Genomic DNA, 23,388 nt, shown 5'->3' on the forward strand with positions numbered 1-23,388 from the left:
AACAATGCAGAATTTTCAAATTATTTTTTTCGCTTATTTTTATGCTAAAACTTTATGAATCATTCAGATATCAGGAAATTTTTTTATAATCTCTCTTTTTTCAATAGTTTTTTTTTTGCAGTTTTTGGTTGATATTCTGCCCCTTGGATCTGGATCCGTGGATCCGCATATTCTTGCGGATCCGGATCCAGGAAGCCAAAATCTTGGGGATCCTAAGCACTAACGTCTATAATAGCATTTTTCCCCCCATAAATAGTTAGATGAAAATCTAATATTTTAAAGTTGCTAGCTGTAAGCTGTCTTCGTTAATTTTCACCTAACATTTTTGTAAATTCAATGTTGTGTACTGAACTTCTCTTTGCAGAGTGAAGTCTAAATTTCGTAGAAGCTCGGGTCTAGCTTTTATCTTTAAGTTGAAGCTTCCGGGGTTTTTAATAAATGATCCACAATGGTCCTATTGAGAAGCTTTTTTCGATGGAGCAAAGGTACCCGGAGTCTGGACTGCTTTCCGAGATAATTATTATTATTATTATTTTCGTTTTCATTATTATCATTATTTTAGGTGGCCAGGCCGGGGCCGTGGATGAAGAAAGTTTTATTCAAGCATTTGAAGAAGTTAAAAAGGTAAAAATATGGATACTGGACGTGGTCTGGATGAGGAGTTAAATAAAATCCATACAACACTCTCCAAACATGCAGCTGATTGGAAACTAAGAATTGAGGTCAACCATATTCCCTTTACTATATTTATTAAAAAAGTGCATCATCCTGCGGGCTATATATATATTATATATATATAAAGATTGTCTGTCTAGGTTTTTTTCAGTCTGTTTGTGTCCGAAAAAAATTCAAAACCGATAATTTTTGTGAAAAATCGCATTACCTCAGGAAGTTTCATTGTATAAAAAATATTGCAGTTCATACAAATTTGTATGTACTGCTGTAGACACTTTTGATTTTTATTCTCTTGATGCAGGATATTCCGTAATTTCTCTGTTGTGTTATTGTTTGAACGCAAAATTGGCTGTTCACGTTCGCGATATTAAATTAATCTGTAGATTAACAAAGAGATCAAGCTTTGATCTCGATATCCAGAATACAAGAGTTCCCAGCTCTAGCTTCTTGTGTTAAGGCTTTATGCATGATGCGCTCCCTGGTAATCGCTGGAGCCGGTCAATTCGACGAGTTCAACATCAGTCTTAAGGGTCTGGAGATGCCATTCGAGTCCTGCGTTAAAGATCTTAGATCACAGGTTGGAATAACATATATGAATTAAAGTAACTGACGGAGGAAAATGAATTAAATTAGAAATCCTTTTTTTATTCTGATAACTGTTAAAAAAACTTTCTTACTTAGGTAACAAAATTTTAGTGTTTCTAAACTTATTCGACAGTGTCAGGCACCTCAGACCAAAAACCGGTTTCCCTAAATTTTAAATTTAGTTTGGTATGGTCTTAAGTTTGAGAATTAAAAAGGCTAGGAATCAGATTCAATAACGATTTAACTCAAACCAACCCTCAGAATTCGTTGCCTCTCTGTTGAATTATTAATAATTTATTGTTAACTCTTTAATTTCTTTTCCTTTGATTTGTTCAGTAATAGTGACAATACCCAATATGATGTAGAATAATTCTCTTAGTCCTTTTTTCTTAATTATTGTCACTAATAATTAGATTTATTAGTGTCAATGAGCCTTGGAAATATTTGAGACCGATATGTCAAATGGGACAGTTACAAATACTAAACTTGGCGATATTTCTAGAGAGAATATAAAGACGACAATCATTCTAATGTTAATTTCTGAATAATGGAATTGAGTCTTTGTAACAAACTCTGATGAAGTATGTTAGATCAAATAATCCAATTAGAATAAATATTTAGATCTGAACATAATCCAAGTTTTAAAACTCAAAGGTTTTCACCATTAGGTTGCAAAGATAAAGTGATTAAAAATTTGAGTTTGTGTTAAAGAATTTATGATTAAGGTTGTTAGAGAATGTTGTATAACAATTGCCTTCCTCTCCCAACAGATAAAGCATAAGGTAGTAATTAATTTGTTTTTAAGAGAAAAATGCTAAGAATTGAGATGGAAACGTATATTTATAATAATAAGCTTTTAGTTTACAATATTCAGACGAAATATAAGATTTTATATTTAATACGATCTACAATAGAAATCTTCAATTTAACTTGAATTTATTTGTTGATAACCAGCAGAAAAAGGTAACTTGAGGGGATTTATTCTTCAAACCAAATTGTTCAGTAGATAATAGCTTTATAATTCTTCAAGTTAAACCTTTCACTCTTTAAATTGTTACATCTGAAAACTTTGTAATGGTGGATATCAAGATTAATGCTAAAACTCCTGGTTTTACTAATCCCGAGATTATTTAAATACGCATTCGATATCCAAGAAAGAAGTTAAAAATTTAACCAATCAGCGTGTAATGTTACGATGCACCCTTTAACTTTAAAAACCGGTTTTGATTACTGGTTTAGATGGTGTCTTATCAATTGAACTAAACAGCGAATGAACGAACGTAAGTTTTGGATTAATGTATATTAAAACTAACTTTCAAAATTACATTAGTCCTAAAGTATGATTTTGAATAATTTCGTATTAACATAATTAAAATTACATTTGTTTAAATGCTGTAAAAGCGGGCTTGTGAACAGCTGACTTTAATTCAATCGGATATTAGTTCAATCGATATAGCATTGTATCTGTAATTGTTATCAAACGCAACTTTTATACAGTAGGGATATCCAAAAAGAGGATTAAGAATAAAATCAAAAATGTGTACATTGGATAATCAGATTAAGCGATCGTGATTAAGGATATCTCATTCTAAAGTTTTCAGCTCTTGATGATCTGTTAGGACTACACATTATCATTTTTATCCCTTTAAAGCTTAGTTTTTCCATACTTTCTCTAGACAGTTCAAATCTGTTTCAGTTCGGAATTTATGGCGTGTTTTATTTTATTATTATTTATTTATTATTTGTTCGTTACAATTTTTTTGGTTAATCTGATTTTGTCATTCTAGAAAATTATGCATGCTAGCTGTTTTAACTCTTCTCAACGTTAGCTATCCTAGTTCTTAGAAGTTTAGAACTAAGATTAAAAATAATTTTTAGGTTGACAGATTTTTAGAGTTTCTGCTTCCAAGCCTCATCAATTTGATACAGAACAGTGCCAAGGTAAAATTAGGATAAACAATTTTATTTTCATGCGAGAGGTTAAAACTTATGAGAGTTGTGAGTTGTACTCCTGCCTGCGGCCTTCGTTAAAGAATACATCAAGATTATTTCATCTCGTTTAAGAATTTCCATTATTACATTTTTTTCCTCATAAGATTATCATGATCTGTAATTGGTTAAAAATGCAAACATATCGGTGATCTGACCAATGAATGCTAATTGCGTTGTGAGGATAGAATGAGTTTTACTCATTTCTTCAAAATTAATGGTTTCAACTTGTTAGAGTTACAATTGTTGTATCATTTATGGTACTTTCGAAGTAAACAAGTGACCCTCCAGTTTAAAGAGTTGCATGTCCGACGGTTTTACACCGGTATATTTCGTCTGAGAAGAATTTACGAACCGATAAAGATTGGGTTTCTGTACACTTAGTGAGTTGTGGATTTAAGTGGCAGAGAAAAGGGCCGTAATTGTCAAAATGTTTAACATTTTTATAAAGAAAAAAATCCGATTTAAGGGTACCTTTCTGAATCGGACAGGCAACACTTTAATCGAGGTTTACTTGAAATTACGTGGACAGTCCCTTTCAGTAAATTTTGTTTTAGGTGATGGCTACTAGTGGTATTGTTTGTATTCGGTTTATTATACAGAATTCAGTCAGTACACGCTTTGTTCCCATAATATGTCAACATGTATCCAGTAGATCAAAGGAAATCAGGTATTATTGGGGGTATACATTTTTAACCCCCCCCCCCCCATTTTTTTATGTCAGAAGAGATAAAATGCATAAAGAAGGGAAAAGGGCTTGTTCTGAAAAGGGGGGGGGTAGTTTTTCAACGATATATATATATATATATTTGTAGGGTATTTGGCTGGGATAGAATACAGTGTGACCCTTAAAAAAATTGGAATAGAAAGACGACACATAAGATAGGTTAAATTCCGTCTTTCCATTCCGTAGTTTTAGGGGTCTGACTATTGACTGTGATAAAAAGATTTTTTTTTTTACTTTTTTACCAACTAAAAACAGTTTTTGACGGAATAGTTTATTGTAGACACAAACATTGAAAATATAAGTTCAAATATTATTGTGAAAAAGAACAGCGTGACAATGGATATTAATATTGTAATTAAGGCGGTATATTTGTGAGTTTCTGGACCAGCTTCTCCACACGTGGCCAACGCACTCTCTAGAAAAACACGTGGCATTGCTGCAGGTACAATTTAGTTATGGCTTGGGCATTTTTCACGGATAATTAATTACAAAGATTTCTCTTAATGTTTATATATACGTGGTTAAAATGCCTCTTTATTGGTTGAGATTTTCTTTTAAAATCTCCCATAAAAACATGAAGAAAAAAATACTAAATAGAATTATTATTAAATCTGGAAAACGTGCTTTGCAAATCATTGACAATATTTCCATAGCTCATTTCGTATTTTGGAATTATTTAATTTTAACCACTGGCCAGGTTCAGAAAATATTTGATAATGAAAAAAATTTATTTCAGGAAGCAATCAAAAAGGGGATTTCTGATGCAGATGCCGAAGCAAGAACATTCGCAAGAAAGTAAGATAATGTTATCATTAGTAATGTTGAATCGTCTACGCGCTTCATCCCCGCTACTGAACGTCTGACCTATAAACCTTCTGATCTACTAGAATATCCGACCTACGAGGATACGACAGCTGTTTATTTTTGTACTATTTCTGGGCCGAGCACTGTGGCTAGGGCGCTGCGTACACATGTGTAAAACAACATGCGAATAGTTCAGAAGTTTAGTATAGTGGATGTACGTAGGTCGAAAGATGCACAATCGTCTTATTACTTCCAAGTCCTTTTCAATTGCTTTAAGATAATGACACAAATGACAAGAAATGATTATTTTCTAAACAAAAATAATCTGAACAAAATGTAGGTAAAAAATAGATACTCCGATAGGGTATGATTGGAAAGTCTCGAATTTTAAAACAACCTTTAATAATGTTAAATCAATTAAAATATATATTTTGTTAAGAGCGTACTGGGGGTTTGCTGATCACTTCAAAGATCAAGCTGAAAACCTGCTTCAGAGTTTAGATTATTCTTACAAAAAAATATTACAGGTTAGTTTTTAGAGGGCTCTTTTTTGGACTTCGAAGCTTAATTTTATGCTTCTTTTATTCTGATTACTTTTTTTACTTCAAAAATCAACAAGTTAAATGCATTTGGATGGTTATTTTTCAACTAAAGTTAAGAAATGTCTGAATCCAAGAGCAAAACAATCAATAAAAAATTATATTGTAGACTACATCTCTGGACTCAGGGGCGTATTAATTAATGTAAAGGGGAGGAGCTTATAAATTGCGGAGGCCTGAAAACCCCCATAGAAACCATAGATTTCACTGATCCAATGTGGGACTGCGTCCCAATAGCCCCCCCCCCCTTCCTCTCCTGTATACGCCTCTGCGTATTTAAAGTTTTAAATAAACTTATTTTCCCTAATCTTCAATTTACACCTTTTTTGTACAGGGTGAAATGTCTAACTCTAGCTCATCTAACTCCTTAAACTTAATGGGAGGAGGAGTGGATCGGGGAGTGCGTGGAGTTGTGAGATCTAGACAGAGTTCTGTCACAGGATCAACGGAGAACCTGGATACTCCGATGGCTCCGGTAATCTTTCTCCAACATTAAATAGAAAAGTTTTGAATAGACGGGATTTGGTTTAACTAGTTGTAGCTGTGTCACTTATTTCTCCCGTATGGTAGTCAAATAAAATGATTTTCCTGGCATAGTTTAAAAATTACCGAATTTTTTCCGTGATAATCTTTTCCTTAAACCAGTTGTTGACACCACCGGTTCAAGTCTTTTCGCAATCATAAATTTTCAACTTATCAAAATCCATCTGAAACGTCGCCCACTTCTTTTAAAAGACTTCTAGGTTAACGCTTTAAATATGTCGCTTGTACTATTCATTTATAGGTGCGCTACGGCTCTGCAACCCTTGGTCGGAAAGGAGGCGGAATTCCTTCTGGAATATCTAGCGGAATTCCTTCTTTATCCAGCGGAATCCCTAAATGGAGTTCACCAGCCAAGGGAGATGGTACGCCTGACATCATGACAAGATCAACTCTAGTCAGACAACGTGTGTTGCTTGGTTTTATTTTTGTTTTTTTCTACTAACATTCGGATATATTGGTGATGGTGTATTGTCATTAAAGGGACTTGTGTTTTTATTTATTGAGGGAAATGCCCGATTCACAACGGTACTCTGGAAACCTTGATCTGATCAATATTATTGATGGTTTCGTCATTTTTCTAGCTTTAAAAGTGACAATTTCCTCCACTGTTACAGAGTAAATACAATTTAAGAATCAATTTTCGAAAATAAAATCTGTTGATGTCTTATTTACTTGATCAGACGACGTTTTTAAGGCTATCGTTGTGAATCAGGCATGCCACTTTTTTTAAATTATGGGTCATTTAAAATTAGCACGACACTTCCTTAAAGATTGGTTAATATCCAGTCGATACTATCACTAGATGGAATTTTTTCTAATACATGAGTCAAAAGCCCTGATAATTCGCCTCAAACTCTAATTTCTTATCTCCCATATCTTTGAAACCTTAACTTTGACTTATTTATCTAAGTCTAAGTTAAACAAATTTTCAGTTAAAAACATCAGATTGAAAAGATATTTTGATTAGATAATTGGGATTTGAGGTTTTGGTCTGCTGAATATATGAATAATATTCAAGAATTAATTTTTTTACATTTTTTATTTATTTGCTGGTGACAAATACAGTAGTGGTTTAATTTTCTTGAAGTTAGAAGAGTTGGGTTGGAACCAGGAATACCAGGGTTAGAAATATCCTGGAGCAGGGTTGGGTTGGTTCCGGGATTACTAGATCCAGGAGTATCCCGTAGGGTTGGGTTGGATCCAGAGTTACTAGGTATAGAAATATCCTCGAGTAAGATGGGGTTGAACCATGGTTACTAGGTCTTAACGTATCCCGGAGATGGATTCTGTTGAGTTCAGTATAGGCTAAACCAGATTATCGTTTAGAAGTAACCAAAGAAAGGTTGGAAGAAAGGTTGGGTTGGTTCTAGGGATACTAGGCCCAGGAGTATCCTAGAGAAGGGTTGGGTTGGTTCCAGGATAGGTTAAACTAGATTATTGTCTAGAAGTATCCCGGAGAAGGATTGGGTTGGTTCCAGGGATACTAAGATTAACCAGATCATATACTAGCGGATCTATACAGCGTGAGATAAAGAACAGCTTAGCTACAGCTTACCCTATTACTTCAATCAGATTGGTCAAACAGATTTTCAAATTGAAAATTATAATGTAAAAAAAAGTAAGTTTGAAGATTAACAATCATTAACCAAAACAAGATAGAATCTAAATTGAAGAAACCGAATGCATCTAGCCCTGGTTATTACAGGGTGGTCAGCCTTAAGCTATTTTTTGACCATTTTGATTGTTAATGATTGATAATTATTTGGATAAATTAGTTACAATGAAGAGTAAAGATAGACGCGACCCTTGTATGTCATATTGGATAGGACACGGAACTGATAAAATTCGTATTTTCACAATTTATTCTTATATATTCAGGGAAGGGGAGTTTAATAAGAGAAAAAAGCAATCTGAGTGATAAAAGTGAGTTGAGAATTGAAATTGCTTTATGTTGTCTTTTTTTGCCGCATGGATGATTTTGTTAGTTTTTTATCTTTACTGTGCAGTGTACTGTTCTCATTTTAAATTGGTTGTAAAGGAACAATTGCCTCAAACTTAAATTTGCTAGTCCTTGTATCTTTGCAACATGATGTGTTTTGATAATTCAAAGGACATTTAGTTACTTCATCAGGTTGCAAAAATGAGGGTTAAAAAATTTGAGTTTGACTGGGTGAATTGTTTTAAAATGAAAAGAAATGCATTCAAGGTAAATTCAAGCACGATTTTAGTTTATTCTTTATTTTTATTTGCTTTTTTCATTATGCTCCATACTTTAGGGCTTTTGTTTTGTAGAAATATTGGATATTAATTTTATTATTTATCAGTTCGAACTGGGCTTGGAGATAGTTTGGAAGATTTTATAAAATTGGAAGGTTATTTAATATCCTCGCTTTATTGCTTCCTCATTTTCCAACCAATATGTTGGGAAATATTTTTAAAAGATTGTACGAAGAAATAGTTCTCCGAGTCTGTACTCAAGAATTGTTTCTAAAGACTGTATTGAATATTGTTTTCAAGACTGAAGCAAGATATATTTCCAAAGACTGTACTGAGAACTATTTTCCAAAAACTGTACTGAGAACTATTTTCCAAAAACTGTACTGAGTACTACTTTCCAAAAACTGTACTGAGAACTACTTTCCAAAGACTGTAATGAGAACTATTTTCTAAAAACTGTACTGAGAACTATTTTCCAAAAACTGTACTGAGAACTATTTTCCAAAAACTGTATTGAGAACTATTTTCCAAAAACTGTACTGAAAACTATTTTCCAAAAACTGCACTGAGAACTATTTTCCAAAAACTGTACTGAGAACTGATTTTTCAAAGACTGTACTGAGAACTATTTTCCAAAAACTGTACTGAGAACTGATTTTCAAAGACTGTACTGAGAACTATTTTCAAGACAGTTCTTTTAGAAATTCAAAGAATTTATTAAAGACTGTTTTCCTAAGACACTGAAAACTCACAAGACGGCCTGGACTAAATCAGTTTTTAATACTAACAGTAATATTATTAATCCGTTTCAGCTTTAAAATATGAAGTGCTCGTTAGATGTTTAAAGTATCTGTAAAAGATATTTTGGTTTTAAGAAGTTCGGATTGGCTGAGGGGAAGGGGGGGGGGATTTGATGTAGATATAACCCACTAACATTTAGTTTTATTTAAAGGTTCAGTTGAAGAATTTTTGTTAAGCTTTCCAGCACAAATTACTTAATGCTTTTATTGAATCTTGTTTTCAATACCTCTGTAGTAAATAGTAAATCCTTCCTAACCATCCTTGCTAAATCGGAATTTAACTCTATGTACGGATTTTCATAATTGTATGCAGTAAATTTAATTTAATTATGAATAGAGAGTCCTGTAAATTGTACTAGTTGTTTATACTCAAAATTTAATTGTCTTTCCAGAAACATTGAATAGTGGTTTAAATCCTTTTATAAGTTAATCATGATTCATCCTAAACCCTCTCTATTCGTTATCACTCCTTTGAAATTTAAATATTTATTTAGACAGGCAAATTTACATTAATTTTACTAAAAAATTCTATGGTTTGAAGAAAAGCCGTACATAATACAACTGGTTGGTACAGAAGAGTAATAAAGCTGATTTTGCAAGGATAGTTCTGACCTAAACCTGTGTGCAGTGTTGTATGTTTCAGCTTCGATGACCGGAAGTCCTATTCACTCCCCGGCTGGGCGCAGTAACAGCGCTATAGATTCGAGCGCTGCCCGGCGCGCTAGTGTGCGCCAGCAGTACTCACAGCGGGGCAGGCTGGGTATGTTACCCGGCGCCAGTCTACGTAAGTTAGGGGGTCTCAGCCATTCTGGGGGCGGGGGGGGGGGGGGTAATTGATCAAATCTAACAAAATAAAATAAAAAATATTTTGAATTTTTAAAAACTTTTTTATGTAATTAAAAAAAATGGCTGAGGCTCTTATTTCACATTTTTTTTTGCTCATGTAGCACATTTAGACCTTGTATTGTGTTATTCTAGCTGACAAAGAGTCTTGTAAGTAATTTTTTTAGTTGATTCCAGCATGATCCTGTTGTACAATATGTTGTACATATTTGTTAAACTTTCATTTCTGATAATTTTCATTTGGTAGTTTCACAAGTTTTTAAATTTAGATTTTTTTAAACTCACAATTTAATTTTGTTACACTTTATTCAAGGAATTCATTTATTATGTGAAACCATATTCAGGACAAATTAAGTTTTAAGGCTAAAGTTTCTTTGTTATGATTAACTATTTAGAAACTGATAAAACAAAATTTAATATTTCTATTTTTAAAACAGGAATGTCTTGCGGCATGTCAAAATTCTTTTATTTATTTTTATTTTTAAGCGTTTTTTAATTTTTACCAAATTACTGCTTTATATAAAAACAATTTTTTCTATTCTTATTTTACCTTAAACCTTAATTTTGGAATTAAAAAAATAAAAATAATGGAATTTTTTTTAAGCCCGGCCCCGTAAGTCTTCAGATGGGGGCCCTGGACTACCCCTGGGAACCCCTGACAGAGGAGCTGCTAGGTCTACTAGAAAACCTGGAGGAGTCTCACAGTCACAGGTAGTAGAGGGGGAGTCTAGAAGTGGNGTTTGTCCTTTTAATACTACCCCAAAACTTGTTTTATTTTACATGATATGATGACCCATAGCTAATACAATAGTTGTAATATATTTGTTATCATAAAACTAATGGAAGAACAATCAATGTTAGCTTTGTTTGAAAATTTTAATTATTCACTCCGAATATGTTATTCAAAGGATTGAAGATTCAAAATGAAATGAATAAAAAAAATTGAAAAGTAGGATCTCAAGTGAAAATAATTCTCGTTTTTCAAAAGTTTGTTTATATTTAAAAAGGATTAGTGCATTTTGCTGTTGGAAAAATAATAAAGTTTTAAAAAATAATGAATTATTTTTTTCAGCCTGGCAGTCGATCCGCCTCCCCCTCCTCTCTCAAATCCTATCAAACATACTTTGACACCGTTGGAAGCCCGAACTATGCCTCGTCAACGGTAGGACACACTTTTATATAAATATTTTTTTCTCATCTGGATCATTTTTTAGCACTTAACCTCGCCACAATCACTTAGTTTTTTTGGGTGGGCAACATATTTTTTAATTATAAAAGGTTTTGGTTTTTTAACTTATTCAATTTAACAAGTCTATCTTTTATGCGTTAAAAACTGCTTGGGTTAAAACCATGGTATAACAAGTTCTAAGTACTAATAAATGGCAACAAATCAAAAATGAAAGGAGAAAAAGATAATAAAAAATCTTTCCATTATTTTAGGACATTTTTCCATTTTTTTGGGTTAAATTTCAGACATTTTTTGGTGATGGTTTCCATTAATTGTTAGGTTGGGCGGGCTGCTGGTAGAAAACGGTCAGGTATCCCCCGCAGTACTGGAACATCGAGAGAAACCTCTCCACAAAGATTTGGTGCTACACCCACGACCCGGGGATTGGTCCGACCAGGAGCACGACCTCCAGTTAAACCGACAAACATGGAGAAGATACTGCGCCAGTCAAGAGAGGCGGAGTCAGCCCTTGCTGATGCCCTGGTTAGTTGCAACCCATGCCATCTTGGATATGGATAAACACGTGACATGTCCGCCATTTTAAATCTTATTTCATATGACATTTCCGTCATTTTAGATCTTAATATTTGTTACATGTCCGCCATTTTGAATCTTATCATTAGTGCAAATCTTAGTCATGTGACATGTCCGCCATTTTAAATCTATTTTAAATTTTAGCACACGTGACATGTCCGCCATTTTAAATGCTAGCACATTGTCCTTAACTAAACTTTAATATGAATAGAATAGTTTAAAAGCATTTTAATCACATAAGCATTATTAAAAAGATTAATTTTGAAGATCGCGACAATTATTGTTGTGTAAAATGGGGTTTCAAACATAAAACAAAATATTTTCTTTTTCTGTCCCTTCACTTAGTTTCACTGTAAAAGCACACAATTGGTGTAGTGGCATGGTGGTGGAAATCAAGGGAGGGGGGTGATTCAATCATGGTCTCCTATTCACCCATTGATTTCAGAGCCCCGACTCCCCCGAGCTCAAGTTTCCTGATCCTATTCAAGGATTCCTCACCAACTTAGAGTCTTCATACTATGTAAGTCCCAGAAATGGCAATCCTTCTCTCCTTACCCTATCCTCTTACCATCTCATTCATTCTCTTAACTAGTGTGGGGCATTGCATTTGATTTCATATATTTTTAAAGACTTTTTTGAATTTTAAAAAGATTCCACAAAATTTTGAGAAGTTTAAAAATTTTAAAACTTTTTTTCATAACATTTGCTTTTCCTACTCTTTATAAAATTTGAACCCTGGGAGAAGATATTTGCACGAGCAAACTAAAAATCGAACCAAAAAACCATCGTTAAATTGTACAATGTACATACTGTAAGAAAAGCAAATATTTAGAAAAAGACTGTTTTGAAATTTGTAAAACTTTTAAAAATTTTGTCGAATTAAAAGTTGACGAAGTACAAACCTTAAATCATCTGTCAAGACTACTCTTAGCCCTCAAGTTCGTGCAGATATGCCTGCTCTTGTTGTCTTAAGGGTAAATTGATAACTAATTTACTCCCCCCCCCCCTACCCCCCACTTCTTGGATTTTATGACCCACTGGCCCTGGAGGAAGAAGTTTGTTCTTCTTTTACTTTATCCTCTAAAGCTGCATTTTTCTTCCTAACTCTCTATCCCTTTTCAACATTGAACCTCGGTATTTTGATATTAAGTTAAACCCTTCAAACTACTTTTTATTATGACTCCGCTGCATTAAATGTAGAATAGTAGATTAGAGATATGTTTACAGGAAGCATCATTGTTTGTGAATAGAGTTTTTAGATTTTTCATTGATTGGAACTCCTTATATTTTATACAATACTTAGCAATCCGTTAGTCGAAGAAGAGGTATAATTCAAGCCCATAAAATTACCCTTGAGTCACAAAATGACTTAATCCTAGCAACACAAAACTAGATTCAATCTCTGCAATTTAGCAGTTAATCTTTTGATAAAACTAAAGAAAAATTTACTGGTAAAGCGAGAAAACGAGGCTTTGAGCTAAGGGGAATTTTTATAACCTAATCGCTAATCAGTGGTGAAAATCGTGCCAATCAATTTCAAATTCAAATCTATCAATCCTTTTTCCCCAATTTTCACAAAACCCTCTTCCTAACTTTTCTAATTGCGATTTAAATATTCTCAATGGTTTTCTTATGGTTTTCTTGTAAATAAATGATATGTTCAAATGTTGTTTTCAAGAGAACAATGTTGTCTCCTCTGGCTATATATTTTCGAAAAACGATAGCAGAAATGGACAGAGGGGGGGGGAGAAATGAGACTTATCAATTCAGTTCCAGTTTCTGTGTCAGTTTGGCTGAAAACGCAAATATTTTCGCTCCATTTGGAACAGGAAAATAATGAGGGTGGTGATATTTCAAAAATATATACCCTAAACTAACTTTCCTGGTTTTAGGGTTTGCATGATAATTAATATTAGCACTTGGTTCTAATCAGTGCTTAGGATTCATTTAATTTTGACGCGGATCCGGAACCTGGATCCGCACTGGAAAAAATGGATCCGGATCCAAATCCGTATCTGGATACGGATCCGGATCCAGGTCATTTCGTTAAGATTTACTGATTTTTTATCCTAAAACTTGATGAACTATTCAGAAATGAAGAAATTTTTATAATCTCTTTTTTTCAAAAGTTCAGAGTTGGGTTTTAGGAGTAAAAAAGGTTATTTTTGTAGTTTTTGGTTGATATTTTACCCCTTGGATCTGGATCCGTGGATCCGCATATTTTTGCGGGTCCGAATCCGGATCCGGATCCAGGAAGCCAAAATCTTGCAAATCTAACGGATCCGGATCCTAAGCACTGGTTTTAATTAAGTACATAAATAATAATTCACAGTTTACTCATGCATGCTGAAAAAGTACACAGTTTGTTAGGTTGTTTTAACCTTTTTATTAACTTTCAAGTTTTAAATGTGACTGAAAGTGTTCTTTCAATTGATTTTATTTATTTATTAGATGTCCATGTTTTTCTTACTTACGCTGTATTTTATTTGTCATTTCTCTGCTAAAGTGACTGAGGCATTTTTTACTTATAAGAAGCAATGGAAAAATTTGCAGAATACTTTTCCAAGTCAGGAAAACGACGACGGTATCTTTAACATTTTGATAAGATTAAGTTTTCAAGGGTACCGTTGTTAATTGGGCATTACTAGCTTTGCATGGAGGATCACTTGAAACTATCCTTACAGTCCTTTTAAGCGCTTATTGTCCGATCTAAACTATTTTTTCACAATTTTGAAAAGAAATCTTTGTCAAATTAATAAACATTATGAACTCAAAACGTCACGATCAAATAAATGCAAAATAATCACAATACGTTTTTTGTTTTTAAGTCTCAAGAAACAATTGTCTTAAAACTTTAGAATGAAATTGCATTCAAATTATTGTTTCTATCTTCTGCCAACTTACGTTTTATAGATTTTTTTTTCGTTTTCTAAAAGTGTTTTTTGTGATTTAAATTTATAATAATTTAACTTATGACGAAAAACTCAATAAATTTTTTAAGACAAATATTTTTTGGGACATCAGCCAAACACTTTCTTCGACAGTGTTGTCCTTATGGTGTGTTTTGTTTTTTATTTTTAGTTAATTAGTTTGTATTTCCCCAACGACTTTTCTGAAAAGAAAATTATTTGCGCAACTTATCGATCAAAATGAAAACTTAATTAGTTTTTCCCTTAAACTTAATATGATTATAATGAACCTAGATATAAAAATGGAAAGATACTTTTTTGATCGTTTTCCCGTCGCATGTCATATTTGAACCAAACTTTGAATTAAAAACAGTCCCATTAATATTGTGCTATCGTAGAAATCTCCACGGAAGCGGAGCAACAACGGTCCCTTCGACATCCTCGACAATTCGGACGAAAGTGAGACTTCCAGCCTTTGCTCAGAGAAATCTTTCGACTACGGTCGACCTCGGCCCTCTGACGTAAGTATTTTTTAGGATTTTATCTCAGCTGATGAATATTTTTGAAAAATCCGCGAAAAATTCAGAAAAAAATCCGCGTCAATAATGAATTTATAGAACTATACAAGTCCTAAGAGACTGGTTTGTTTAGCTTGGATCCCGTGAGCGTCTTTACGGACCTGCGTCCGAGGTGTATACTCAGGTCGGAGGGAGATACAGCTTTTTACAGTGTTTCCTTCTAAACATGATCACTGGTTCTATAATCGGATCTTTTGCAGTCTGTACTTTTAATATATTTTCAAAACTTGGCATTTGCTTCAAAAACTTTTTAGGTTGGGTCAAAAACAACATGTTCTGATGTTTTTATTACATAATTATTTATGTTATCTCAAGAAATCTGTAATTTTCTATTTTTCAAGAAATTATCATGTTTTTTGGGACACAGTGTACATAGTTCTAAAGGGTTTATGAGACAACCTATTCTAAACTTAGTGCTAGTAGCTAATGTAGAACACCCCTGAATGGTGTGGATTGCAGTAAAATGAGATAAAACAACTTAATTAAAGGGAGTGAAAGCGTAATTTCAATTCATACTTGATCAAACAAAGGTTTTAAGTGTACCGTTGTGAATTGCCTCTTATGTAGGGTTACTTAAAATTACGCTTACAGTCCCTTTTTAGGGATTATTCATGATTAAAAAAGAGATTTTTTTACAAGATCTTGGGTTTTTTGCAGATAAATCTGGTTTTTATTGTTTTCTAATTCTAATAATCTAGAATATTTTACATAAAATAGATTTATTTTTTCTACCATGCATTATCCCTTGCAAAAAAAAATTTTAATCTTTTTAATTCTTTTGTAATAGATTATTTGCAACGATTTTACCAATGAAAACATTTGAATCGTTATTAATTTTAATTCATCATTATAATTCTGAGTATATTCATGTTTCAAACTAGTACATATAAAGCAGAGCAGTGCAATTGTTCTGTACAACGTGTATCTGTACACGCAGTACAAGAAAAGAGTGAGCAAAACACCATCGGATTATGCTGCATGGGTCCTTTTTTTATAAAACTTGTCTGAATTATGAAAGATAGTGTGAGATAACCTTACCCTGTAAAATCTTAGGTTTGTTATCCCTTCTTTACTTTTTATAACCGAGCAGAGCTTTAGACTTTTAAATTGATGCAACTTATTTAAATCGATTAAAATTTAAAACTTTCGTTCAAATTTAACTCAGACCTTTAACTTGCAGAAGAGATAAATCGATCCCTTATTAGTTTACAGTTCGGAGGTTTACTAATAAGAGTTATTAAATCTATTTATATTAACTCAACTCGCCTCCAGAACTTATGAATGAAAGGAATTAATCGGCCTCGATTTTAAGTAAGTTTGTTCAATTTAAAAGTTGCAATCTTTAAATTCATTATTTATGTTTAGGACATTTCTGAGATTATTGCTAATTGTGCTTCCACACATTGGGCTGATCGAAAAGATGGGCTTATAGGTAACTTTTTTATTTTACAGCCGTCGTTGCATAATGCATATATCAATATTCAATGAAGGCGACACTATTTTGATTTATATCAAGCTTTTATAGTGCATAGATATACATGAACTGGGAAACAAGACAAGCTGTCAATTAAAAAAACTTTGCTTTAATTACTTGTAACTTGTAATTCTAAAAAGCTTGTTAACAATCAAAACTTAAATAAAAGAGTCGAATTATACTGTTAATTTAAAATGATTTAAAGCCCAAAGTGTCCCTTCATCCAATTCACGATTTAATCTTCATTGTATTAATATAATCGCCGACCACTGTATTTGTATTATGTTTTGTTGTAAAAACAAATCGTTATTCATTTGAGATAACTAAGGGGCATTTTTCATCTGTTTTAAAGAAAAGGGGTTTTATGGTACATATACCTTAATACTGAAATTGTTATCTAGGTTTACAGAGCTATTTCCGGGACGGACGAATGCTGTCCGGGACAGAGCTGAGACGAGTTACTGAGATTTTCACTAAAATGTTTATGGATGCCCACACAAAGGTAATGTTAGCAATGTTTTTATCCTTCCTAAAAAATGAAAGTTTCTAAAAGTAAGTTTCTGATAAATATTTGGATATGATTGATGATGATGATGGATATGGTGGATATTGTGGATATGACGGAATGATGGATTTTGATGATGGATTTTGATGATGGATGATGATGATCGATGATGATGATCGATGATGATGATGGATATGAGGCATTCTATTCATATACTTGTCTGTTTGTTTTGTATCCAATAAACGTCTAAACGGCTGAACCAATCGGGCCCAAATTTTGTATGGGACATCACGTGACCCCAGGGAAGGTTTATTGACGAGGAAAATTTCAAAAATTTGCCTGCCAACAAAATTCGATTTACATAAAATTTTGAAAATCTACGACAAAGAGAAAATTTTCACAATTGAAAAAAGTCTTGAGTACACATATAATATGTCTTAACGAAGAAAAACTGAATTACCAAATAATTGAAAAATACACTTTTTTGGTAACACAACATTTCTTCTTCGCAAAACAGTAATTACGAACCCAACTACGAAAAAAAAAAAACATTTTAAAAAAATTGATACAAAAAATATTATTGTTAACATTTGACTTTCTAGGTGTTTGCTCTTTTTCTGGAGACCCTCTGTGAGTTGGTGAGCAGTCACAAGGCCGACCTCTACGACTGGTTGTACGTCCTCCTTACAAGGTATTACCTTACACAATCAGTTTGCTGTGATTTAGGAATTAAAAGTTGGGTTGTGATCTGCTGGGGAGCGTGGTGCACAAGATCAACCGAACCCTGGACGTGGTGAGAGAGAGCTTTAACTACGAGGAACAGCTGATTATTATATTCAAATATATTACTGATCAAACTCAAACTCCAAACAGTAAGGTAATATCCCTAAAGATAGAAACAAAAGTGTACAAAGAAAAATTATTAAGGGGGAGGAGGGTGAGTTTGACCAATTTGAAAACATTTGGGAATCCTGTCTTTATTTTTTGAGGAATCTGAAAGAAATTTTGCATATGGGCATCATTTGCCCATATGCAAAATTTCATTAGATTCCTCAAACCCACCCTCCCCTTTTAATTTAACCATGCATGTAGGTAATATATTGAAGCACTTCGCTCAAATATACCTTTATGTATTTATTTATATGTTAGCTATAGCTGGAAAACACATGGGTGGGGTCACATCTAGGCTAAACAAATTTTGGAAACTTTTGGAAATTTCATGGGCAATGCTAATTTCTTAATTTAATACCAAGCGCGGGTAAACGGTGGGAGTAAATATTGACTATGAACAATAATGTAAACCATGGCAATACCGAGTGTTCCTGCTAGTAAATGTATAAATTTGGCTTGTCTGGTTTTTTAGTCACAGAGCCCCTTGGATGGTCATTGGTCGAAATTTAATAAATGAAGAAATTCGGAAATCCGCCAATGTTATGCTTTGCGAGGAAAAAATGCATTAACTAATATTAACTAACATTATTACCAGAAAAATTCCGATTTGTTGGTTCAAAGTTTCGTCAAGGCTAACAATTTATCTTTAAAAAAAGAAGGTATAATTATATTTATTTTTTACTTTGGAAGGACATTCTTTTTTATTTTAGGTTAAGCTGGCAACTTTATACTACTTGAAATCTTTAATTACTCTAGTTGAGAGTGCAGACATTCCAAATAATAAGGTCAATTATTAATTTTATTTTATTATTATCAAAATTAATTTAAATATTAATATCAATCTGAATATTCTAATCAATTAATATAAATCTCAAGATTATTCTTGATTGTAATCTACATATTATTCTCATTAATAATAATCTTAATATTATCGCAATATTATTCTTAATATTAATCTCAATATTATTCTTAATATTTATCTCAATATTAATCTCAATACTAATCTTAATATTAATCTCAATATTATTCTTAATATTTATCTTAATTTAAATCTAAATATTAATCTCAATATTAATCTCAATATATATCTCAATTTTAATCTAAATATTATTATCAATATTATTCTTAANATAGGTAATTTGGCATGAGGAATTCATTTCTGAGGTCAAAATAAATATTCGAGCATTCTGACCGGCGCGCTAGTAGCCGGCAGTTACATTATGGGTCATCTTCCCGCATATTTTACATGTTGTCAATGTAATATACGATAATTTCAGAATCTCCGAGTATGAAATGTTTTAAATAAACGAGATACGCCTAAAATAACCCATTTTTTGTGCACTAACTCTTAACAAGCTTTTATTTTTCAAAATTTTGTAATTTTTACTTTGCGCTTTTCTAAAGGTTTTAAACTTTGAGAATTTCAACAATGTCAGTTATGATTTTATCCTTGTTCAAATTATTTCGTTTTTTTGGGTCGTATACAACCATAATTTCTTTCAGGTTCAAACGTTAGCATAGTGTAAGAAAATGCAACTATTTATTCTAAACATTGGCACTTCTTAATTCAAATCAAATTATGACCCTGGCAGAAGATACATGCTAAAAACAACCCATATACGATGCAAAACTATTGTAAAAACGAAAGTTATGTAACGATCGTTTTTCCATTTTAAAATTTGTTTTATTAAAGCCTAAAGGGACTGTTCACTTATTTTGGGGTAATTTCAGGGTAAACAAAACAGCCTATTCGCTGTTGATTGGTAATAGTCTTAATTTTCAAAGACAATTGTGGCCGGAGAAAAATCTGATTTTTCGTTCTGAATTTGAGCTGAAAGGGAGGGTCCCTCTCTAAAGACACTATTTGACGTTTTTTAATTGTTTTCTAAAAACGATTAATATAACACTAGTTCAAAGGGAGGTTGATGATAACAAATATACGAATTAAACCTTTATTTATTCTAATTGTTTAGGAGAGCTGCCACGCTGTCCCTGGCCTCGATGTTTAACACCCATACACCACAGATGACAGAGTTGTTGAGGAAACTGCCACAAATGTATCAGGTCAGTGTTATTTACTTCATTTATATTTTCATTTATTTTGAATTTATTTTGAATTTATTTTGAGTATATTTTTTCAATTTTTTTTTTCATTTATTTTGATGTTTTTTGTTTAACTTTAGGACATAGCAAGGGATGTCATTGAAAATAAGGTATTGTTTGTTTTTTTTATTTATAATTTTCTGTTACTTGATTCTAAAGAAAAAATTAGATATGAGGCTTTTAAATAATGAATCTTCTGCATCAGGACAATGTTGGAGAAATACTGGAGAAAAACGGCGCCGATTCCCCGTTGAAGATGACCGGTCCATCGCCGATGAAACCGCGGAGTCTTCAACCGCCGCACACTGGCGGGAGGACGAGGATTACTAGTCCGCTTAAACCAATTCATCCTGATGAAAGCGAAAATATGAACCCAGATGAGGTAATTATGATCCCTTAAGGGACAATAAATTCATTTTTCTATCGGCTATTTTTTTATGTCCTCTATATCTGTCCAATCTTATTTCCACGGAATGATGGTTGATCTTTTATATATTTATTTATTATTTATGTATTGTAATCTTTTAAAGAAAAAGAACTTAAACCGCTGAATTAATTTGTTGCTTAAGGTGAACAAATCTTTGAGATTGACCGCCAACGCGATTCAGAACTATTCGTTTGACCGCACAGATAAGATGCGAATAGATATGATGCCAGACGAAAAAGATAGCGGCATAAGTCAGGTAGTGCAATTTAAAATTTTTGATTTTTACATTTTAAGTATCGAATTTTGTATTTCAAATTTCAATTCTGCCAACATCTAAATTTACTTCTTGAGGAATCCGAAATCTTGAAATGTGATCAATGCAATGACACATAAAGATACAACGTAAAATCAGGTCCCATTAAACCTCGAATAAAATCAAGATGGGTAATCACTATCCAAAAATACAATAAACAATGTTCACACAATATACATTACTTAGTACAATTACATGCATGGAGATAGTGTAATTTTGTGGCAATTAATATTTATAAAGTAGTCAAAATGTATGATAAAGTAATTTTAGTATGTTACTTAGATAAAAATGTGCAATGCAAAATTGTAAATAATAATTGTAAATACTTATTTACTCTTTTCCGGAAGTTGTTACTTACTTACTCACTTAATATTAATAACAATACGTATATATTATTATTTACATTTGTTACTTCCAGGTGTATGATGGTGGATTGAATATTGAAGAGAAGCTTGCAGCACTCGAATTAGAACGCCTTGAAGGACGAGTTTCAAATGGACGATCGGGTATAATTCGTCCGCCAGCGGCCATGGACGATATGCTTTACGGCAGTAATGACAGCACTTCCCGAGGTAACAAACAGATTTAAAATCCATAATGGAGGAATTACTTATTTCAAAATTAAGTTTTTTTCGTTTTTTTTCTTGGTCATAAAAGCAATTTTGTTGACTTTATAAAAAAAAGAATTTATAAAAATGTTTAGCTTACGCTTTTCGGTCCCTTCCCCGGAACTTGGCAATGGGCGTGGTTATGGGAGTTACCCGCCCAGTCAGGGAAAGAAATGTACATAAGCCCCGCCCTCTTCGTAAAGCAATTGCTATGGGCGTGGCGTATGGGAAGGGCGGGGAAACTTCTCCTACAGGTCAGAGTGTGCAGACTAACCAAACCCTATTTTATTCAATAAAACTTAACTATCCCAGTTTTGTTCATCTGAACTAAACCATTTTAGTTTTGTTCATCTAAACTAAACCAAACCCAGTTTTGTTCATCTGAACTAAACTATAATCTCAGTTTTGTTCATCTGAACTAAACTATATCAGTTTTGTTTATCTGAACTATATCCCAACAAGTTTTGTTCATCTGAAATAAACTATCTCAGTTTTGTTCATCTGAACTAAACTATATCAGTTTTGTTTATCTGAACTATATCCCAACAAGTTTTGTTCATCTGAACTAAACTATCTCAGTTTTGTTTATCTGAACTAAATGCCAACAGTTTTGTTCATCTGAACTTATCAAAACCAGCTTTGTTAAAACTTCGAATTGTATAATACATAAACAAAAATTGAACTAAACCAAACCAGCTGTGTTCATCTGAGCTAAACCAAACCAGTTTTGCTCACCTGAACTGAGCAAACCCAAGCCAATTTTGTCTTACCCGAACTAAACCAACCGATTTGTTCCTAAGCAAACTAGTAAAAATCATACAATCTAAACAAGTTTATTTATTAAAGAGATGGGCTAAATGTTTGATGTATACCTTTTTACCTCTAAAATAAATCAACCTATTTATGTTCATCCGAACTATCCATTTATCCCAACTCTATTTATCCAGTATCTTTCCCCTTGATATTTTATAGCGCTCAAATTTTGTGTTTACTAATTTCAGTTATCAATGTAATTCCTTCTAAACCTGTGTGTACAGTTTCTTCTTAATTTCTTTCTTTTCATTTCTTTTCAGTCAGTAGAAAATTATTTTTATAGTTTTTTATTATAATTTAGTAAAAACAGATTATTTGAATTTATTCAGAAGGCGATCTCATTCTCCTTTGTGGGAATCGATCCTGAAGTTTTAACTGATAAAATGATAAAATTTTAAGTTTTAACCATTAAAAAATCGGCAAATTGGTCTTCAGATTTACATTTTTATCGTCTGTTTCTTATTAATTATTTTATTATATGGATTCTTTAGGATACATTTATTTTCATTCATAAGTTTTGTTTTATATAATTTATTTTACTGTCAAATTTTCAACATTTGGCCGGATTAATTTTGAGGGAAAGTTTAGAAGTAGAAAAAAAAATTTAAGTTTAATTTTTGCCTTTAAAGATTTTGGAAAATGATACTCGTAAAAAAATTCTTCTAGTTCTTTGTGTTTAGTTAAAATTTTTGTTCCTTAACTTTTGTATTTATTTTTTTTACCCCCCCCCCTCTATCTCATATTTAATTAAAACCATCTCAATTCTCAATCAATTTCCTTTTCATCGATTATTAGATTTTAAGTTGAATTTTATTGGCAATGTTATATACATATATTTTATATGTATATAATATTTTTTCTGTTTTGAAATATAAACTCATTGATTTAAGTTGGATGCAATGGTATTTTCAATACTTATTTTTTGTTTTATTTCATAAATAAATAATTACTGACTTACGTACTTGATTACACGCTGTGAAGATTTTAATATTTGAATCCCAGGGTGTTGAGAGAAGAGCCTGTATGACTCAGTTGATTAAGATTGCGAGGAATGGATCAAATCCAGCTCTTTTAGATCAATTCAGGTACTAGATCAATTTACTTATTAGATCAATTCAGGTACTAGATCAATTTAAAACCAAGTTTGATAGAATGAAAAGTTTAACCTCAAATGGTAATCTTTTTGATTTTTTTATAGAACATTTCTTGTAATTAAAAAAAGT

At 32.4% G+C, this 23,388-nt stretch overlaps 2 protein-coding genes across 3 annotated transcripts in view; both read left to right on the top strand.

Moving 5' to 3' along the window:
- LOC111704626 (CLIP-associating protein 1-A-like) overlaps positions 1–23,388 on the top strand; it is a 66,948-nt gene that overhangs the window by 38,890 nt on the left and 4,670 nt on the right. The window contains 32 exon segments of the mRNA XM_023476916.1: positions 563–636; positions 639–722; positions 1,133–1,252; positions 1,986–2,042; positions 3,139–3,201; positions 3,807–3,919; positions 4,337–4,418; positions 4,713–4,771; positions 5,220–5,307; positions 5,714–5,854; positions 6,164–6,326; positions 7,368–7,445; positions 7,801–7,845; positions 8,247–8,294; positions 9,583–9,723; positions 10,387–10,493; positions 10,855–10,944; positions 11,290–11,493; positions 14,852–14,974; positions 15,105–15,155; positions 16,397–16,463; positions 16,907–17,007; positions 17,613–17,701; positions 17,737–17,887; positions 18,612–18,686; positions 19,405–19,412; positions 19,875–19,965; positions 20,210–20,386; positions 20,574–20,687; positions 21,163–21,316; positions 21,448–21,606; positions 23,133–23,250. Of these exon segments, the coding sequence (XP_023332684.1) occupies positions 563–636; positions 639–722; positions 1,133–1,252; positions 1,986–2,042; positions 3,139–3,201; positions 3,807–3,919; positions 4,337–4,418; positions 4,713–4,771; positions 5,220–5,307; positions 5,714–5,854; positions 6,164–6,326; positions 7,368–7,445; positions 7,801–7,845; positions 8,247–8,294; positions 9,583–9,723; positions 10,387–10,493; positions 10,855–10,944; positions 11,290–11,493; positions 14,852–14,974; positions 15,105–15,155; positions 16,397–16,463; positions 16,907–17,007; positions 17,613–17,701; positions 17,737–17,887; positions 18,612–18,686; positions 19,405–19,412; positions 19,875–19,965; positions 20,210–20,386; positions 20,574–20,687; positions 21,163–21,316; positions 21,448–21,606; positions 23,133–23,250 (3,235 nt within the window).
- On the top strand, positions 19,847–21,711 carry LOC111704659 (CLIP-associating protein 2). 2 transcript variants are annotated; one of them, XM_023476961.1, is made up of 6 exons: positions 19,847–19,965; positions 20,085–20,114; positions 20,210–20,386; positions 20,574–20,687; positions 21,163–21,316; positions 21,448–21,709. In XM_023476961.1, exons 1-6 carry the CDS (start codon positions 19,903–19,905, stop codon positions 21,681–21,683), a joined length of 774 nt encoding a protein of 257 aa, XP_023332729.1. In that variant the 5' UTR covers positions 19,847–19,902; the 3' UTR covers positions 21,684–21,709. The 2 variants fall into 2 exon arrangements, with proteins under 2 accessions (XP_023332729.1, XP_023332730.1); XM_023476962.1 differs by lacking the exon at positions 20,085–20,114 and having other exon boundaries at positions 21,448–21,711.

Source organism: Eurytemora carolleeae, unplaced genomic scaffold (genome assembly GCF_000591075.1).
Source record: "Eurytemora carolleeae unplaced genomic scaffold, Eaff_2.0 scaffold31, whole genome shotgun sequence".
NCBI lineage: Eukaryota > Metazoa > Arthropoda > Copepoda > Calanoida > Temoridae > Eurytemora > Eurytemora carolleeae.